Raw genomic sequence first — 17,985 nt, forward strand, 5'->3', positions numbered from 1 at the left:
GAGAGGACTTCAAATACCCATTATAAAGTAGAGGAGCATTTTGTTTCTCCATTGCCAAGTATATACCTTATATTTAAGCAAAGTGCTTGCTTAGAAATACTAACTCTTTATGAACAGATCTCTTACCAGACGAAATTGAACTAGTTTGGTGCTTGAATTTATCAGCCTCAAATAAAGTACATTACAATTTCTTACCATTTGTTTTTTTGTTTTACACATAAGTAAGTTGGTCATTATTGTCAAATCTGTAAAAATTTAAATATTGTAATTCAAACAATAAAAAACAAAAGTAAAATCATATTACCAAGTTGTGCATATAATTTTTTTTTGAAAATAAGTGAAACTTTAAAATGTCATATCCGATTTTGATGAAATTTTCAGCGTTGTGCTTGTTTGATTTTCCTCTATTGATTCAAATCAACATTTATCTGGGATGGACTTGACCTTTAAAACTATTTCTGAACAAAACTGTTTTCAAGTAAATGCCATTTTCCATTTGCACATGTAACAAGTCATTTTCTTTCCAGCTGACATGAAGTTTAAAATCTAATATACTACCCTCTCACAGTCCTGGGAGCCGTTTCATAAAGCTGTTCGTAAGTTAAGAGCAACTTTAAGAACGACTGGTGATCCTTTCTTAAGGCCACCGCACACCTTACGACTGTTCGTGATCCGATTTTTGAACAAATCGCATTTTGCCCATTTTCTGAAAATGTGAATGGAACATGTCATTTTATTTGAGGTTGAAATTAATTGAAAGAATAATAATATAACCATTTTGTAAGATTGTAAGCCTTTATTTTAGAGTAAAGGCCGAATTAGTTTCAAACCATAGCCAATCGTACGACTGCTACATGTAGTCATTACGACTAGATATTAAATTTGCTTTTATTCTAAGAAGGATGTTAGCATAGTCTCAGATTTGAACATAGGGATTCGTACAATGATTTCGAACATTACACAGTAAGATATTCCAAGTCTCAATATCAGCATCAAATTCTACTACGTTTTATTCCAAATTTGAGTCACAGACCAATCACAAGGTGTGCGGTCGCCTTTACGCGCTAAAACATCGCCAATTAATACCATTTACCACAAGAAAGGATCACCAGTCGTTCTTAAAGTTGCTCTTAACTTACGAACAGCTTTATGAAACACCCACTGGTTCATAATCCTTACTTTTACATTACAAGTATGTTAATTGAGAAATAATTTTGACAGAGCTCAGCAAAAAAAGTTTTCAAGACATGGTGAGACCAGTGAACACCTTGGTTAGGTCCTACCATATATCTGACAGAGCATTACTGTTCAGGCCGTACTATCAATGTCTCATGACTAATAGAGTCAAGATTATCCTGTCAAACTTGTGAAATGGGATTCCCTGAGTCTTACTGTGACGTGAGGACTGAAGTTCTTTGATTTGATTGCTGAATTGAAGGAATTCCTGGAATCCATCAAGAATTTTGATGTACATGTAGGTAGAATATGTATATTGCTGACTAACGTGGTTGAAGAGTATCATATTTGTTGCTCAGAACAGTTTAAGAAGTCATGCAGTGTGTGTAATACTAATGGATTTTGCATCAAAAATGCTTTTGAATTGATAACAAGTCAACATTTCGACAAACATTCACTCATACCTCAATGTAGTTAAAGAGAAAGTGGCGGTTTTGTTCTTTATTTTATAGTGCACTGAGCATGTTTTTATGAGATTTAGGTGATTGGTTGACAATATTTTGTATTGATTGCAGGGTATTGTAAAAGCAGGAATGAGTCAACAGGACAAATTTTTTTAAAATTTACATGTACATGTTATAGATAAAGATGATGTACAATACAATACAATTAATATCAATTCTGACCAATACCGTACGTGTACAGTCTTGTGAATGTCACAGATCTATGCCTTTTGCCTATATTTGTGTATTGACTTGTCACTCATCTTAGCTCGTGTTTACCTGAAACCCCTAATCAAATTATTTACTATTGAATCATACATACATCATATTGTTTTTTAGGATCATCCTACACTGTAACATATAATTCTTGATAAACAATATCTGTGGATCCCACAACCAGGGCAATTGATATCAAGAACGTGTTTCTGCATGACAATGCCCCGATACCAGACCCCTTGCCAGGTGACGGAGCAGCTCCTTTAATTGAGCATTGACCACATCCAGATTCCAAACAGATGATTACTGAGAAAAGAAGATGGATGAGGTCGTGCCCACACTGTACTGATGATGGCTGCTGTTGTAATAGATTCTTCTATGACTCTTTGCTATCTACTGCTGATGTTGACTCATTTCCACGAAACATCCTATGTAGAGCTATCTGGAATAAGCTTTCAACTTGGACTTGCTTGTTGTTTACAATTGCTTTAGTGTGTGACAGAGTTGATATTATACACTCCTTCATGATGAAGTTCATAAATCCCATTTATACAGTGTACATTGTATGTTCAAATACATTACACTGTACGTAGGTGCAGAATGTGTGTTATGTATGTAAATGTACTCCTGGGGCCCGTTTCATAAGGGACTTGCAACTGTTGTAACTTTGCCATAATGGCAACTACCGTGGTAACAGGGCTCAGCAGCTAATCAGAATCAAGGTTGCCATGGTAGTTGCCATAATGGCAAAGTCACAACAGTTGTAAATCTTTATGAAACGGGCCCTAGATATCCAAATGAGTTTGTTTCCAATCAAACTTTCCCTTATGGTTTTATGATTTACATATTTACATTGTACATGTATTTGATTACATTCTATTAAGAAATATTTAACAAGAGTTCTTAATGTCACTTATCCAATGATATCAGTATCTTACTTGTCAACAATAACAAAATAAAGCAAATAATTTTCTTTATCAAATAATTGTTTCATGTACAAGAAGTTCTCTATGTACATATTGTATAAGATGAGGGCTTGGGGTAATTCAAAAAGAAAGAAAAAAATGTACAAAATATATGGCAATATTATGATGTATATAGTATAGTACCAGTCACAATTCTTTGAATCACTATAACCTGTTTCAACCAGAGAACAATAGATTCGGTCCACTGAATCTATTGTATGAAACAGGTAATAGTGGAGTCAAAGAATTGTGACTGGTAGTGTATGCTAAAAAAATACACTGAATGACATACAGTATATATTGAAAATGATTGAATATTAGTGGCAAACTTTTTATTGGGAAAATAAAAGCCTGTTCATGTGCAGCAAATGGACCATGGTGTATGAATGATGATGATGTTAGATTTTAAAAAATTAAGAAATTACCGGTAGTCATCAATAACTGATTTAAATTATCCATCAACATGTAAGCTGTTTGGTTTGGGTTCACCTCCCTTTTCTATACTATCAATTTATCAGCTGAAAAAAACTGCTTGTATTCCCCATCCCCTACATTTTTATATATCATGATTTGATAATCTTAACTACAGTAATGATCATTAACTGTTCCTAAACTAAACATCCCTCTTTCTACAACATACGAATGTATTTGTATTTTTATTATAGTTTCACCATCTTATCCAATCACCATGTAACAATATTTTCAAAAGGGACCACGAAAAAAGGATATTTGAAGAAAAAATTTATGTTTTTTAATAGTATAGAAATTTATATTTAGTTGCTATATCAAATGTACTGATCTAAAAGTACAGTGCTTTATTTTTAATTCACAACAGGGCGGGATCACATCTGCAAGTTCATAGGCTGCGGTCGCAACGATCAATTCAACTACGTTGTGATGTCCGTCCAGGGTCAGAACCTTGCAGAGCTCCGCCGTGCACAGCCCCGTGGCACCTTCTCAGTCAGCACCATGCTTAGGCTTGGACTACAGATTCTTGAATCAATAGAAAGCATACATGAAGTAGGTTTTCTACACAGAGACATCAAACCTGTGAGTATGAATACTCTGATTTACAGTAGGTTGATTTCATGACTTGTAGAAGACCATGGATGGTGTGGGGGGGGGGGGGGGGGTGGGTGTCCCATTATACAGTGCGTCCCAGAAAAAACAAAACCGAGATTTATCAATGATTTATCATAACTTAATCACAAATACAATAGACAAGTGACCTACCATTGTAAAGCTTAGAATCTCTTCTTTTATCTGAAATCACTTAGATTGTTCCTCATTCATGCATGAGTGAGCAAAAACAATTTGAAGAAAGGATACCAAAAACTCATTTGGCGGGGAGTATCTGAATTTCAAAAAGAAAAACACATTCCTAAAAAGTTCAATATCTGCTCTTTTATTTGATACCTTAATCACTGCAAATGGTCAAGAAGTAAAAAAGTTTTGTTCCCTCGAAACAATGCTTGTATTACCATAATTTCATTAAATAAACGTGTTTTCACCGCTTTCCCACAGAAGTGATCGCACGGTTAACAAAAGACTTAATGCATGGCTGATCGTCAACAAAACAGAGTGTCGAGTGACTCGCAACGCTAGCCTGTAAAACCTCTTCATTTTATGAAATTATTGAAATTCAAGCTTTATTTCAAATAAGCAGAACTTTGTTATTTCTTGACCATTTTCTGTAATTGAGGTATCAAATTGAAGAGCAGCTATTGAATTTTTTTTAATGTGGTTTTCTTTTTGAAACCCAGATACAGCCCACCAAGTGACTTTTTGGTATCCCCTCTTCAAATCGTCTTTGCTCACTCATGTGTGAATGAGAAATAATCTAATGAAAGAGGAGATTCTAAGCTTTACAATGGTAGGCCACTTGTCTATTGTATTTGTGATTAAGTTATGATAAATCATTGATAAATCTTGGTTTCGTTTTTTCTGGGACACACTGTATATAGAACAACAAAAAAATTGCCCTTCACCATAAAAAGGAATTTTAAGATGGACTTGTGTGTTGTGATTTTCAGTAATTTTATTTGCCCCCCCCCCCCTCCGTCTAGTTCTGGTGCTTAAACATCAATAAAACTAAAGCGTATAAGCTATATTTGCCTATGCATTTCGCTAATTAAAAATTTGACAACCAGAAACTGACATGGTGTGAACCATGTCTTCCTTTGCTCGGTCAGGTGAAATGAACCAAATCTTATCAATCTAAGGATGGATCTTGAGATAAGATAAATATCCTTGCCATGCACTTAATGCTGTTTAAATGCAGTATAAATGGCTGTAAATATTGGGTCAGATGCATAAGAAGTAGCATTACCTCTTCTTTCATATAACATCTTTTCCTTAGACGTGCTGGCAAACTAACTTGTTTCTTTTTGATAAATTTATATATTTGGATTTTTGTTTGCACTTACAAGGAAAAAACATGTACATGTGTACTGTACACGTAAGGGTTCTCTTATAGGTGCATAAACATGATTAAAAAACGTGAACATGTTCAAGCAAATGCTCAAGCTGCTCTGATGGAGCTTGAAAAAACCCAAACAAGCGCTTAAATGCACAAGCGAAATGTTTGCTTTATGCATACACTTTATAGCAATACCCTTATCGTAAAGGAAATGCTAGCAGTTAGATAGCGATTGCTTGAACTTGCTAGCAAAAGCATTTGCTAGGTCATTTTTATGCATACAGTATCAAGCAAAAGCCTACCAAAAGCAATCGCTACTTTTTATGCATGTGACCCATTATGAGCAGCAATTAGAGTTCAATGCCAGTCAAGCCCACATATTACAGTTGTCTAGATGCCAGATCCATTATGCATAGGAGTGTACAGTAGTTAATTTTGGTTGACCAAAGAGTCTCGGTTTCATAAAGTACTGATGGTTGTCTTGTCTAAATACCTTGGATCAATTGTGACCATTTACATTATCAGCAGCACTGAAACTAAATTACATGAAATTGTTTTGGATAATGGGGATGGAGAGATGTGAATAAAAGTAATGGAGTGTTGCTGGCTTTCATAAGAGGAGTTTATCACATGTTATATATTTTGTAATCCTCACAGAGCAATTTTGCCATTGGTAAAGCTCCAGCTAACACAAGGAAGGTGTTTATGTTAGACTTTGGTCTGGCAAGGCAGTATACCAACTCTCAGGGTCAAGTTAGAACGGTAAGTTACCATGGACCCGCTAAGTAATTGTTTTTTTTAATAATGAAACTAGAAAAAGGGCTTCTGAAATATTAAAGTGCTTTTGATTGGTGGATTAGAAATTTATCTCTGAAAGTTGTATACTCGTATCATCTTTCCCAATCATTAAAACTTCAAACTAGAATTAAACTTTATCTCTAAATGCAGGAGATTTATTCTATGTGAGCTGAATACATGTTAAAAAGTCATTGTCAATGTTAAGAAGTCATTGTAATAATTACAGAGTCTATATTTGTTTAACCCTAAATAGACTGGGTTATTTCGTTGCCTAAGAAGACTGATTCAGCCCCCCCCCCCTTTAAACCCCTTTTTAGGGTCATTGTCTTATATAAAATGAATGTTTGTCACAAGAACAAGAACTTTATTCAGAAAACATTTTTTATTGTAGTCATAGGATATTATTCTATCTCACAATTTCATTTCATTACTAATTAACTAATTTGATTATTTTCAAATAACCACTCAATACTATTGTCTCTGTCATTATTTTGTCCTTTCAGCCAAGGCCAGTTGCTGGGTTTCGTGGAACTGTTCGCTATGCTTCTGTCAATGCACATAGAAATAGAGTAAGTATATTTATTGTAGTACATGTAGCTGAGATCTCAATGAGGGGAAATATTCTGATTAGACAGCAGAGCAGTACCATTTCTTCAATGCCTATGAAAATAGATAAATATTTCATACTCTCTCTTGTTTCACATTTAAATCTCTAAAAATATTTAGACAGCTAGATGATTATGATATTTTCTTGCTATTTTCATGTGATGCTCCCCCAAAAAAGATTTATATATTTTTTTTCAGTCAAAGCTGATATTATTCACCCTATCATTATCTATTGTGCCATCTCTTTTTTCTTTATCACAGGAGATGGGTCGTCATGATGATTTGTGGTCATTGTTCTACATGTTGGTAGAGTTTGTCATTGGTCAACTTCCATGGAGAAAAATCAAAGACAAGGTAAACCATCTCAAGCCAAATCAGAATTAAACTTTTTAAAGAAGTTTTCTTGGAATAAATCAATGCATAGGACTTCAATGATAATTGCTGATGAACAGATGATTTTTTTTTTTTTTGGGGGGGGGCATACAACATACTTTCCATCTGATGTGAGGCCTGTTGCATAAAATTTATGTCTTAAATCTTTATATATATATATATGCTGAAGCATTTGCATTGTTCACATGAGATATTGCATAATAATAATTATACTTACAGTATATAGCGCTTAACACTTTGAGAAAAGTCACTACATCATCTGTTTTCTCCAATAAATAATGAACTTTTGAATTATATTGATATTTGATTTAACCTTGATTTCTTCATTATGTTATTCTTTTCTTCCTGATAATAGGAACAAGTAGGCTTGTTAAAAGAGAAATATGATCATCGTTTACTACTGAAGCACATGCCCATGGAGTTCAAGCAGATATTAGAACATATACAGTCCCTAGAGTATGCAGATAAACCAGATTACAAGGTAATTCATGTACTTAGTGTTGAATAGATTTATATTTGATTGAAATCGTACTGTCTGTATTGCATTTCCTTTATCTCTCTCTATATATATGTGGGATATAGTTCATGAACTCCATAATGTATATTGTAAATACTAAAATATGTTTGGGGTAAATCACTGTTACTTCGTTATGCAGATCAAGGGACAGCATTGAAATGTCATCATTATGTTTGCTGTAGTTATCAGTGGGTAATTCCATAGAATATTTACATCTGAATCTCTGTATAAGAGATCTTCTTGAAGTGTTTTCTAGTTCATATGAAAGGTTGTAATGGTGTCAAATTATAATGCCTTGAGTATTACATACACTAAAGTAAGAATGGGGAAAATGGGAGTCAGGTATACCAAAAGGTTGATTATTTTGTGGAATTACCCTAGTATTACTGAAAATCTGCATATTAATCCAAATGTTAAAACCGCAAACGTCAAACCTACCCTTAACACGAAACCAAATCCTTTCTTTATTCCTCGCAAAAGCCCTATCACATTCCTAATCCTATATCTGGGAAATTAAGACAGGTGTAATCATGGGTGTCGATCGGTATTCTTGGTTGGGGGGGATGATTGTCACCAAAGTTCTTGTGGATGGGGATCTTTTTTTCAGATGGGGGGGGGGGAATCATGAATCAACGTTCCAAAGTTGCTCAATCATACAAAACGAACAAACTCACCCACACACCCCTACACTCACCCTCACCAACAAAGCGAGCGCGAAGCGCGAGCTGAAATTTTTTAGTATGATATGAAAACAGGAAAAATGTACCTGTTTGGGTTTGTTTGTAGTAACTCACGAGGAGCATAAATACATGTCTCTCACTAAAGAGCGAGCTAAAATTTCTTTATATTCTGACGTGAAAGCTTGATATTCTAAGCATTTTTGGTACCAATAATTAAGATGGGTATCTAGAAGAACAATAGATGCGAGCGCAAAGCGCCAGCTGAAATTTTTGATATATCGATCTGGAAAAAAGGACAGTTTAATGGATGCTTTTGATAAAGAATAAGATATATATCCAACAAAAGATTATTGCAAATCGAAGCGGGAGTTCTTTTGAGGTATCTAGAACTGAAAACGGGACATTCTATTCACCTATTTAATCATGAAGAGTATGGGGTTTTGGTACATAAATGATGCGAGCGCGAAGCGCGAGCTGAAAATTTTTATATTCCAATCTGAAAAGCAGACATTTTGAGCACGATTTTAAATCAAAATCGAGTTGGAATGTCAATCTCGCTTGCTGGTTTCAGTGTAGCATTACAATCTTAATTATTTTATTTTTTAGTTGCACATGCGGAATTATTGGGAGGGGGCAAAACGATATGTTCCCCCAAATATTTTCATCCCCCCGGATCGACGCCTCTGTGTATACAACTTCTCTCTTAAATCTAACCCGACTGGCAATATCTTTTTTCTTAATGCATGATGATAACATGCAGATTCGGACCAATTAAGACTAGCACAAATTACAAACTGTGTGGCTTCTCGTGCGTCATCGGGCTTACCGTCATTCCATAGAGCTATTACTGTAATAGCTATATGGTCATTCCTTAGACGATTTATCTTGCCACCCTTTTACTCTCGTTTATTGTCCACCCTTTTGAATTAATTGATGTATTAAAATTATTTTATTCACCACTGGTGGGATGGAACACTCTATCAACAAAAGTTGTTTTTCGTTGGGGTCCTTTTATGTCATGTGTTTAAAAAATATCATATACAAAAACATTTCACTCTTTTTCATCTTGAACCTCCACCCATCTGTTTAATAGTCCTGAAAAAGAATGTTTTTATTTAATAACAATATACACAAACTCAGCGCGAGGGAAACAAACTGATTGATGGCATAATCATCACTATAATCATCATGATCAAACTTTTCATTTTTTCATCATCATTATAATTTTTCTACCCTAAATTATTGGGGGGGATGATAATACAGGCCATCCCCCCCACTTGAAATATTGGGGGGGATATATCCCCCCCATCCCCCCCCCGTGATCGACACCCATGGGTGTAATTGTTACCAGAACAAAATAATATTGGATCTCGTTTGCAGCCATGCCATTGTCAATGTGATTGATACATATTTCTTTTCTCATTTTCACAGTGCATCCATTCCTTGTTAGACCGGTGTATGAACAGAAAGAACATCAAGGAGAATGATGCCTATGATTGGGAAAGACCACCAGTAGATGGAACACATAACTTGCTTCCTTCTCCAACTAGTCCAGCTCGAAAGAAAGGGTATGTGTCTAATGGAATCCTAGTTATTTTCTCGTACTTAATACTCCTTAAATGCTATGTTGGATTTAAATCTGTTAGGTGTCTGTTAAGTAGTCCTCTGGTACAGATTAAACCATTTAACTTCTTCAATTCATTTTTTAGGTTTTCTATTTAATTTTCTGAAATTTTTGAGTTGTATTGATATCAATCACATAGTTTTCATTTATTCATCAGAGTATACAATTTATACACTGAAAACACCTGATAAGTGGATTAAGGAATTGAATCATTTTCTAATATGTTTGTGTATTTTCTGTCTCTTTTGCAGCTTTGAACTTCCATCAAGTCCAGACAAAAAAGAGGAGAAAATCAGCTACCCCGAGGCAAACATCCGCCAAGCCAATGTTGAGATCAGACTGGTTGAGAGTGCACAACCAGAGAAAGTTGATGAGAGTCAGGAGAAACAAGATGAAGAGAAGGAAGTCCAGGAGGAGGAGGAAGATGAGGAAGAGGAGGAAGAGGAAGATCAAAATGAAGAAGAGGAGGAGATCAATGTTTCAGGGGTTACGCAGGAGAAGGAACTTCAAGAGAAAGTAACGACCGATGTGAAAGGAAGCGAAAAAATGTTTGCTATAAGGAAAAGCAAACGATCGCAAGACAGAAAACGAAGGTTACTCCATAAGCGACATAAACCCAAGATCCGAACCATGGACAGCCATGCAATCATGGAGGGTGAAGTCAGTACGTACAGAGGTGGAATGGAATTTGGTGTGAGTGAGAGGGAGCCATCAATAGAGGAAAATTTACCAACCATGCAAAAGAGTATTACTGTTCCTGTGGAAATGATGAAGAAGGAAGAGAAAGAGGAGAAAGGAAGGCCCAGGCCAGAGCCCATTGGATCATCTGCGAAAGTTGAAACAAAAATAGATCAGTTGGTTCCCGGGAAAGGAAATGGTTTGCCTCCATCAGGACGACTTGGCAAAGATATTACACCTGTGATTCAGGTTGTGAAGAAACCAGACTTGAAAGCAGCTGTTGATATTCCAACTGGAAAAGAATCACCAAGGAAGGATTTAGGAAGTGGTTTAACAAGTAGAACTGAAAGTACATTGAAAGGTGATGGATTGCAAGCAAAACAGCAAAACTCTGCCTTTGCAAAACCATTCAAATCAATAGAAGCCCTTAAAGAAGCAGAACTGGCTGCTGTAGACCAGAAAATGCCCATTAAACCAGAGACTGTATCTACCCCAAAACAGCAAGCAACAATCTTAGCCAAGAGTGAATTGAAAGTAGTTAGTAGTCCCAAAGCAAATGCAGATGTACAAACTAAAAATGTAACGCCAAGTACCGAACCTTCAAAAACTGTAGTCACTGATTCACCTCATAAAGTTGTTTCTTCCACTGTCAATCATGCTAAAACTCAGCCAGCAGTGACCTCTAGTGGTGAAACTAAACCTTCAAGTGCAATTCAAAAACCAGATGGTGTAGCAGTATTGTCAAATGAACAAAAAAATGAAAAACTAAAAATACCTCTTGTTGAGGTAAAGAAAAATGAAATTCAACAAGTCCTTCAAAAGGAAAAACCTGAGCTGAAAGTGCCAAACAGCAAACAGCAAACCAAGGACAAAGATAGATCATTATCACCTATCCTACAAAAGTTATCTGGCAATAAAGAAGACACATTGTCTCCACAAAGAAGTGTTTCTCCTAAGCCAGCAGAACCTTCAACAAACAAACAGGAAAAGGTTTCTCCGCAAGATATCAAGCAACAAATGCCAAAACCGGAGGATAAACTTTCAGTCAAACTAAATACTCGAGCTTTGTCACCTGTGCAGAAGGCTGGAACTGATGCAAAACAGGATAAGCCCACTTCGCAAGTCTCATTTTGTCTGTCTCCTGTGAAGAAAAATGCTAAGCAGGAAAAGGACCGACCCATTTCACCAAAGTCAGCAAATTTGAAGGTAAAGCAACAAGAAGTGCCTCAAGAGCGGTCCACCTCTCCAAAGCCATTTAGCAGTCCTGCTTTGAAGCAAAACACTACTCAGCAGCCACAAAGCAATACAGCACAAGAACCAAAGGTGCAATCAAAAGTGGAACTAAAATCAAATACGCCTTTTAAGGATAAATCCCAAACAGCTGAAAAAGTTACATCTGGTGCTGGACAAAAGATTCCTGTAGCAGCATCTGTGCAATTATTTTCTAAGCAGCAAGAGCAAAAAGAAGGTGTACAACAGAAGTCGCCAGAACTAGTAGACACAGGGAAACGAAAACAAGGACAAACTGCAGTGGCTGAGAAGAAACCTTTCACAATCAAGCCACAAACAAAAGAAGTGAAAGCTAGTAAGCCTTTTGAACAAAGTGATGTCAAAGAGAAACCACCCGCACAAGATGTTCCCAAAGTATCTTCAACAGAACCTGTCATCAAGAGAATAATTGCACCCCTTGGGAATCAGAAGGCACAGCAAAAAACAGTTGTGCAGGAAACAATTGTTGCTGCAAAAGTGCAGGAAAAGGTGGAGAAACCAGTTGTAATTGAACTGAAAAGGTTAAAACCATTATCTCCAACAAAAGATGTAACTGATGGTGGAATTTTAAAGAAATTGAATGTGTCTTCATCAGAGAGAACTCGGGAGGCTGCAGTGGTTGTGCCACAGAGAACAGAGGCAAAACAGGTGTTGCAGGAAAAACCCTGTGATGTGCCAATTAAGAAAGACAAGGATACAAAACAAGAAGTGAAAAATGAGTTGATTGGTACCTTTGCTGGTGAATCATCAAAGAAATCTCAACTGGACACATTACGTAATGCCTCTGAAGAAAGGCATTTGATGGAAGAGCTTTTAATGGGCACTATTACAGAAAAGGACTTTGAGGAGAAAGTGGAACTTGTTCAGAAGCCCCCTACAAGTGATGACAGTGATTCCAAGAAAAAGAAGCCGTGGAATGAAAGACCGGACTATTCAAAGAAGAAGAAGAAACAGTCTGAGAGCTCAGTGTCGCAAACAAGTAGTAAAGATATTAACCCAGATAAGCCCCAAGATGTTATTCAGCTCTTGATGATGGGTTGTGAGTGGGATGTGGCTGAAGAAATTCCAGGTAACTCCAGGAAGTCACAGGAGAATGAACAGAATGAAACAACAGATACTACACTGAAAGGCAGTGTGTCTAGATTTGTTAAATCAGGAAGTGATTCAACTGCAGTACAAGGGCTGGAGATGAAGAAGAAAGAACAGACTGCCAAGGTCCTGCCTAACAAGGGAAATAATGGAAGGGCAATGATGAAGTCTCCATCGTTTTCAACAACTGTTGTCAATGAGGATGAGGATGATGTTTTCTTACCTCCAAAAGAACAGAATGTGCAAACAAACAGTAGGGATGGGCGGAATATTCAGCATAGGCCAGAACCTATTGGGGCTGAATCAAAACCATCATTACCATTGGATATGCAGCCTAAGCCATCTCAGAAAGAAGAGGCAATCAGGAACAAACCAGTCTCAAAAGACTTAAAGAAGATAGAAACAGATATGAACAGGCAATCCTCAAAGGATAGAGAGGAAATGGAAAATATTTTGTCAGACATGACAAGTAGCATTCATGATGATGTTATGAGTCCTGAACTCAGCAAAAAGAGCAGAAGTGAAGAAAAGCATGGAATCAAGATGTCTAGTGTTCCAGTGAAGGTTAAAGCTAATGAAATACAGATCAAAAATACTACTGTTGAAAACAAGCAAAAGGATAAAAAGCCTGTCCAAAGGCAAAACAGTGGTGAAAAAAGCAAGAGTTCTAGTGAAACAAAGTCTGCTGGATCAAGTAAAGGCCGTAAGAGAATGAGTCCAGTTCGTGCTCGACAACTACCTGATACTCCCAAGAAAGATCCTAACAGAGATTCTGTCCCTGGAAGTCCAAGAAGAGATGGACCAACTGCAATTTCCCCAGAAATTTCAAGTCCTCAAAGTAGGAGAGCTGTTAAACAGCCAAGGAAATTACCAGAGGTGCCTAAAATCCTTCTTGAAAGTAAACTTGGACAGTTGAAACATGATCGCTCAGCAGCAAGACCATCCACTGGAAAGTCTCAGAATGAATCACCAAAGACTCCACGCAGACACAGGGCTTCCAGAACTGATACACTAGAAGAATCTAGTGGCATGTCAGAGAGCAGTCACTCAGTACCTGTCAGAAGAGACCAAATTAGTGACAGAGGAATAGACAAGTCACCCCGTCAATCTCCAGCCACACCCAGGAGACGTATCTATGATCCGTCCACTTATGCTGTCATGCAGAGTGTATCACATGAAGAAGGCGGTAACCCTGAGGTCTCTGAATGTGCAACTCGTTGGCAGGAACCAAGCATGTATATGGAGTCTTCTGCCCGTGCCCCATTGGTCCGTGAATCCTCAATTGACGCTGTCAGGACTGAGAATGACGTGCCAGCGGGAGATCACTTGTCTTCTGAATCCAAGGCAGTGGAGTTGAGTAAGAAAAACACTCCATCACGTTTAAAACCAAGTGCAGCACTAGAGCAGAAGTGGCATAAAGGAGAGCCAAGTTCAGGCCGAAGAGGGTCATTTCCAGGTATTGGAGCAGATCAAGAAAACAAATCACAAGGGTATTCACCTCAACAACTAAGAAGATCATTGTTCAATCGAGACAGAGGAAAAGCAAGATCAGAAAGTGACCCGGCAAGAATGTTGGAGATTGCTAATGCCAGAAATGAACAACAGAAAGTGGGTTTTGGAAAGAATATTCTTAGCAAAACACAGGATATCATTGTTTCACTGAAAGCTAAGCTTCCCATGTTTGGAGTCAAAGAGATGAAGGGGCGTTCCCCTTCTCCAGAATCACAAGATGCCACATCTGCCCCTTCAGATGATAAAGAATCTAAACGAACATCGCCGACTACCCTTAACCCTCCTGAAGTCATGGTAACCATCCCAAAATCTCCTCCTAAGTCTCCCCAATCTCCTGTAAAGACACCTCTGTTATTTTCTGAAGATGATATGCATTCTCCAGAAAGACCAGGCTCTCCTCATAATTCCTCAGGAGTTGGACTAGATGATGTATTCCTCAATACTGACTCTCCAAAGAAGAAGAAAGAAAAGAAAAGGGAAGGATTTCACGTTGACATCGATCAAATTGATCGTAAAGTATCAGCTGAATTTATTCCTGAAAGAAGTGATGCAAGACATGGTGCAATACCCAAAACCAAAGCCAAACTTCAGGCTGCACCTGAGGATGATATACATGAGGTTGTTCTTGGTGCACCTGCTGGTGATGCAGATTCCGCAAAAAAGCCTGTAAGAAGTGGTCCAATACGGGACCTATCTCCCACAGCCAGGGCAGCTTTAAGAGCAAAGAGACAAAGGAGACGAACAGATCCTGGTCCTGAACATGTTTATAAATCCAAGAAGCATCATGAAGCGAGTACTTCCGAGGGAGATATTAAGAATGATAAAGGAGAACCAGTGAAGGGAATATTGAGAAGGGAAAGTTCATCTTCTGCTCAAGATGATACAGATGTCAAGGAAAAGGGAATCTTCTCTACAACAGAATCTATCCATGGACCTACAAGTACAAGGAGGCAACGCCTGAGATCTAATCTGTCGGGTGAACGTGCCTCCTCTTTGGAAGAAATGGTAGAAAGCATGACTGAGTCATATGCTGCTCAGCAGCAAGGAGGAGAGGAGCCTATTGCCAGTGACTCAGGGTTATCATCAAGGCTAGCATGGGAGGCACTGACGCCCCGGCAGAGGAAACGAAGAGAAAAAATGCTTTCCAAACAGAAGAAACCTCAAGGTCCTTCTGAAAAAGTGAATGAATGCCAAACTCCTGCCAATCAGTCGAATGTATGTACAGATGGTGTCCATTGCCATGGTGATTCCAGACTTACAAATGAAGACAGGGTTCCTGCTATTACTGATGGAATGCACATTAACAGTGAGCATAATCCTCATGAAAATGACCATCATCACCATCATCACCATCCCCATCATCACCACCAACAGCAACCTCAGTGCAATGGAGCTACCCATAGACTCTCCCCTCATGACCTGGCAGCCACGAGTGCATCCTTGTCCTTAGTAGAAGACATGACACCGCTTAGCACACCACGTGGAGGACCTGCTGGGGCAACGCAAGATGTCCAATGTACAAGGTTACAGAGGGATGATGGAGACTACTCGGTGTCCAGGGATGACAGTCAGTCATCGTCCATGTCTGGGGGATCATCAGGGATCAAACCCAAACCCCCTGGGAGGAGACCCGACAAGTCTGTTGTCTCAGGAAGGTCAGTCTATCACATTGCTGATCTGTAGAATAGAACAAGGTACTTTTTCTGCAATTTATTTGTTGGTGGCGGTAGGCATATCATGGTTCAGCTCATTTGGAAGTCATTCATATACTGACCATCTTCATCAAGTGGTTTGGGTAAAAAAAAATGCTTGCAAGTATAATTAATCTGTTAATCCCAACATACCGTTTCACCTATGCCTATGCCATTTTTGGTATCCTTGCAAATTCACAATTAATTTTTTTTTCAGATGTAATACCCAGTTTACAGTATCCCAAATGTTTGTTACATGCATATTTTTTACAAGGTCATCTTATATTTAACAATTTTAAAAAGAAGCTTATTTCCTTTGGCAAGTAGAAAATAAGGATTATATTCATTTCCAATAGACTGAGTGACACATTATTAATTTCATAACCCACTCATTAAAATACGTTTTTATTTTCTATGTGCTTTGATATTGTTCATTGATAATGATTAACCCATGATATTGCTAGTGAATGAGGTTTTTAAAAAATTACTTCATTGCACCATATCCAATTTTGATTTCTCCACTAACAATATAAACAAATGCAAAATAAGTGTGATGCATATGATATCATAATACATTGTGAAATATGGCCTTATCATCAAGAAATGAAATAAATGTGTTTAATTGCAAAAGTATTGTACCTATTAAACTCACACTGATATTTCAAATTTTTTTAAATGACAATAATAAATATCCTTTCTAATATCTAGTTAAAAAATTGAAAAAAAATAAGAGGAATAATTCATTTTTATAATTTTTTTCACATTATTGCATTTTTATGAGTGTATTTTACAAAATCATTTGAAAACCAACAAATAAATTTGCAAAATTTCCAGTGTTCGCTAAATAAAAAGTACTCAAATCTGAATGTGATATAGCATTGAAATTTGTTGACAAAGACCATTTAAGTTGGATTTATTTAAATTTTGTAGCAATTAACAATTGGATCTGAAATGATGAATATGCACCCACCTGGTTTGTGGAATTTTTTTTTCAATACACTTTCAAATTGTAAGTTCACACACCCTTTGTTTCCTTTTCGACAGTGGATAATTTCTTCTTGGTAATTCACATGTGTTGTAGGAGGCTCGTTGCAAACATTTTAAAGCTTCTCTGGTATAGCAGATAATTACTGAAAGATAATCAAGCATGTTACAATGGATGCCAAACTTAGTGACCTCTTTGATTCTTGATTTTAGGAGGCGGAGGTACAGGATAGCTCCCTCTGAAGTCTCAACAGGCCAAACATCACCGAGAGATGATGGATGACGAGACAATGGAAGAACAGTATTCACCTGTTGACTAAACGATCCTGTACAAAGACTGAGAACTCGGTAGTCAACGGGATACAGAGGATTAGATAGAGGAGGAATATTTCTTGAACATTGTATTGCGTGGTATCAAGTATGGTGTCCAGTTGAATGTTCTCAGTAGACAAATGTTTTGGGGGTTGATCCATTGTTAAAACACAATAGCTCATCATTCCAATGTTTTGTTTGGCCAGAGCATTCCGACACCACCGACAGTGTTAGGTGTTGGTGTTAGTGTTGCGAGCATAACTAAGTGTTCATCTGCTGAACTAATCTCTGAAACAGACTTTGTGTTTAGAAAACAATATTAATCATGTTCATGGAAGCTTAGTAATTAAAATGTTAATGCCAACACCTGAGTTGACTCATGTTTGGTGTTGTACCAACTTCTTGTTTTGCCTTAATACCAACACTGGGTGATTTCAAGTCCGGTGTTGGCCTTGATGTTGTTGTTGAGATTTGGATTGCTTCCCCTAGCACCAAAACTTATTCAGAGTTTGTAAAACTGATCCAGATCACATTATTAACATCTCAACAAGTG

The 17,985-nt window shown here is 37.3% G+C and overlaps 1 protein-coding gene across 1 annotated transcript in view; it reads left to right on the forward strand.

The window, feature by feature from the left end:
* Positions 1–17,493, forward strand: part of LOC129264690 (F-actin-monooxygenase Mical-like) — a 39,851-nt gene extending 22,358 nt beyond the window's left edge. Inside the window, exons 6-13 of the mRNA XM_064102313.1 lie at positions 3,696–3,910; positions 5,937–6,041; positions 6,581–6,646; positions 6,945–7,037; positions 7,432–7,557; positions 9,705–9,841; positions 10,149–16,100; positions 17,334–17,493. Of these exons, the coding sequence (XP_063958383.1) occupies positions 3,696–3,910; positions 5,937–6,041; positions 6,581–6,646; positions 6,945–7,037; positions 7,432–7,557; positions 9,705–9,841; positions 10,149–16,100; positions 17,334–17,403 (6,764 nt within the window). The 3' untranslated portion in view covers positions 17,404–17,493. The remainder of the gene's footprint in view (positions 1–3,695; positions 3,911–5,936; positions 6,042–6,580; positions 6,647–6,944; positions 7,038–7,431; positions 7,558–9,704; positions 9,842–10,148; positions 16,101–17,333) is intronic.
* Positions 17,494–17,985: the final 492 nt, after the last annotated feature.

This window comes from Lytechinus pictus, chromosome 7, assembly GCF_037042905.1.
Source record: "Lytechinus pictus isolate F3 Inbred chromosome 7, Lp3.0, whole genome shotgun sequence".
In the NCBI taxonomy this organism is placed as follows: domain Eukaryota; kingdom Metazoa; phylum Echinodermata; class Echinoidea; order Temnopleuroida; family Toxopneustidae; genus Lytechinus; species Lytechinus pictus.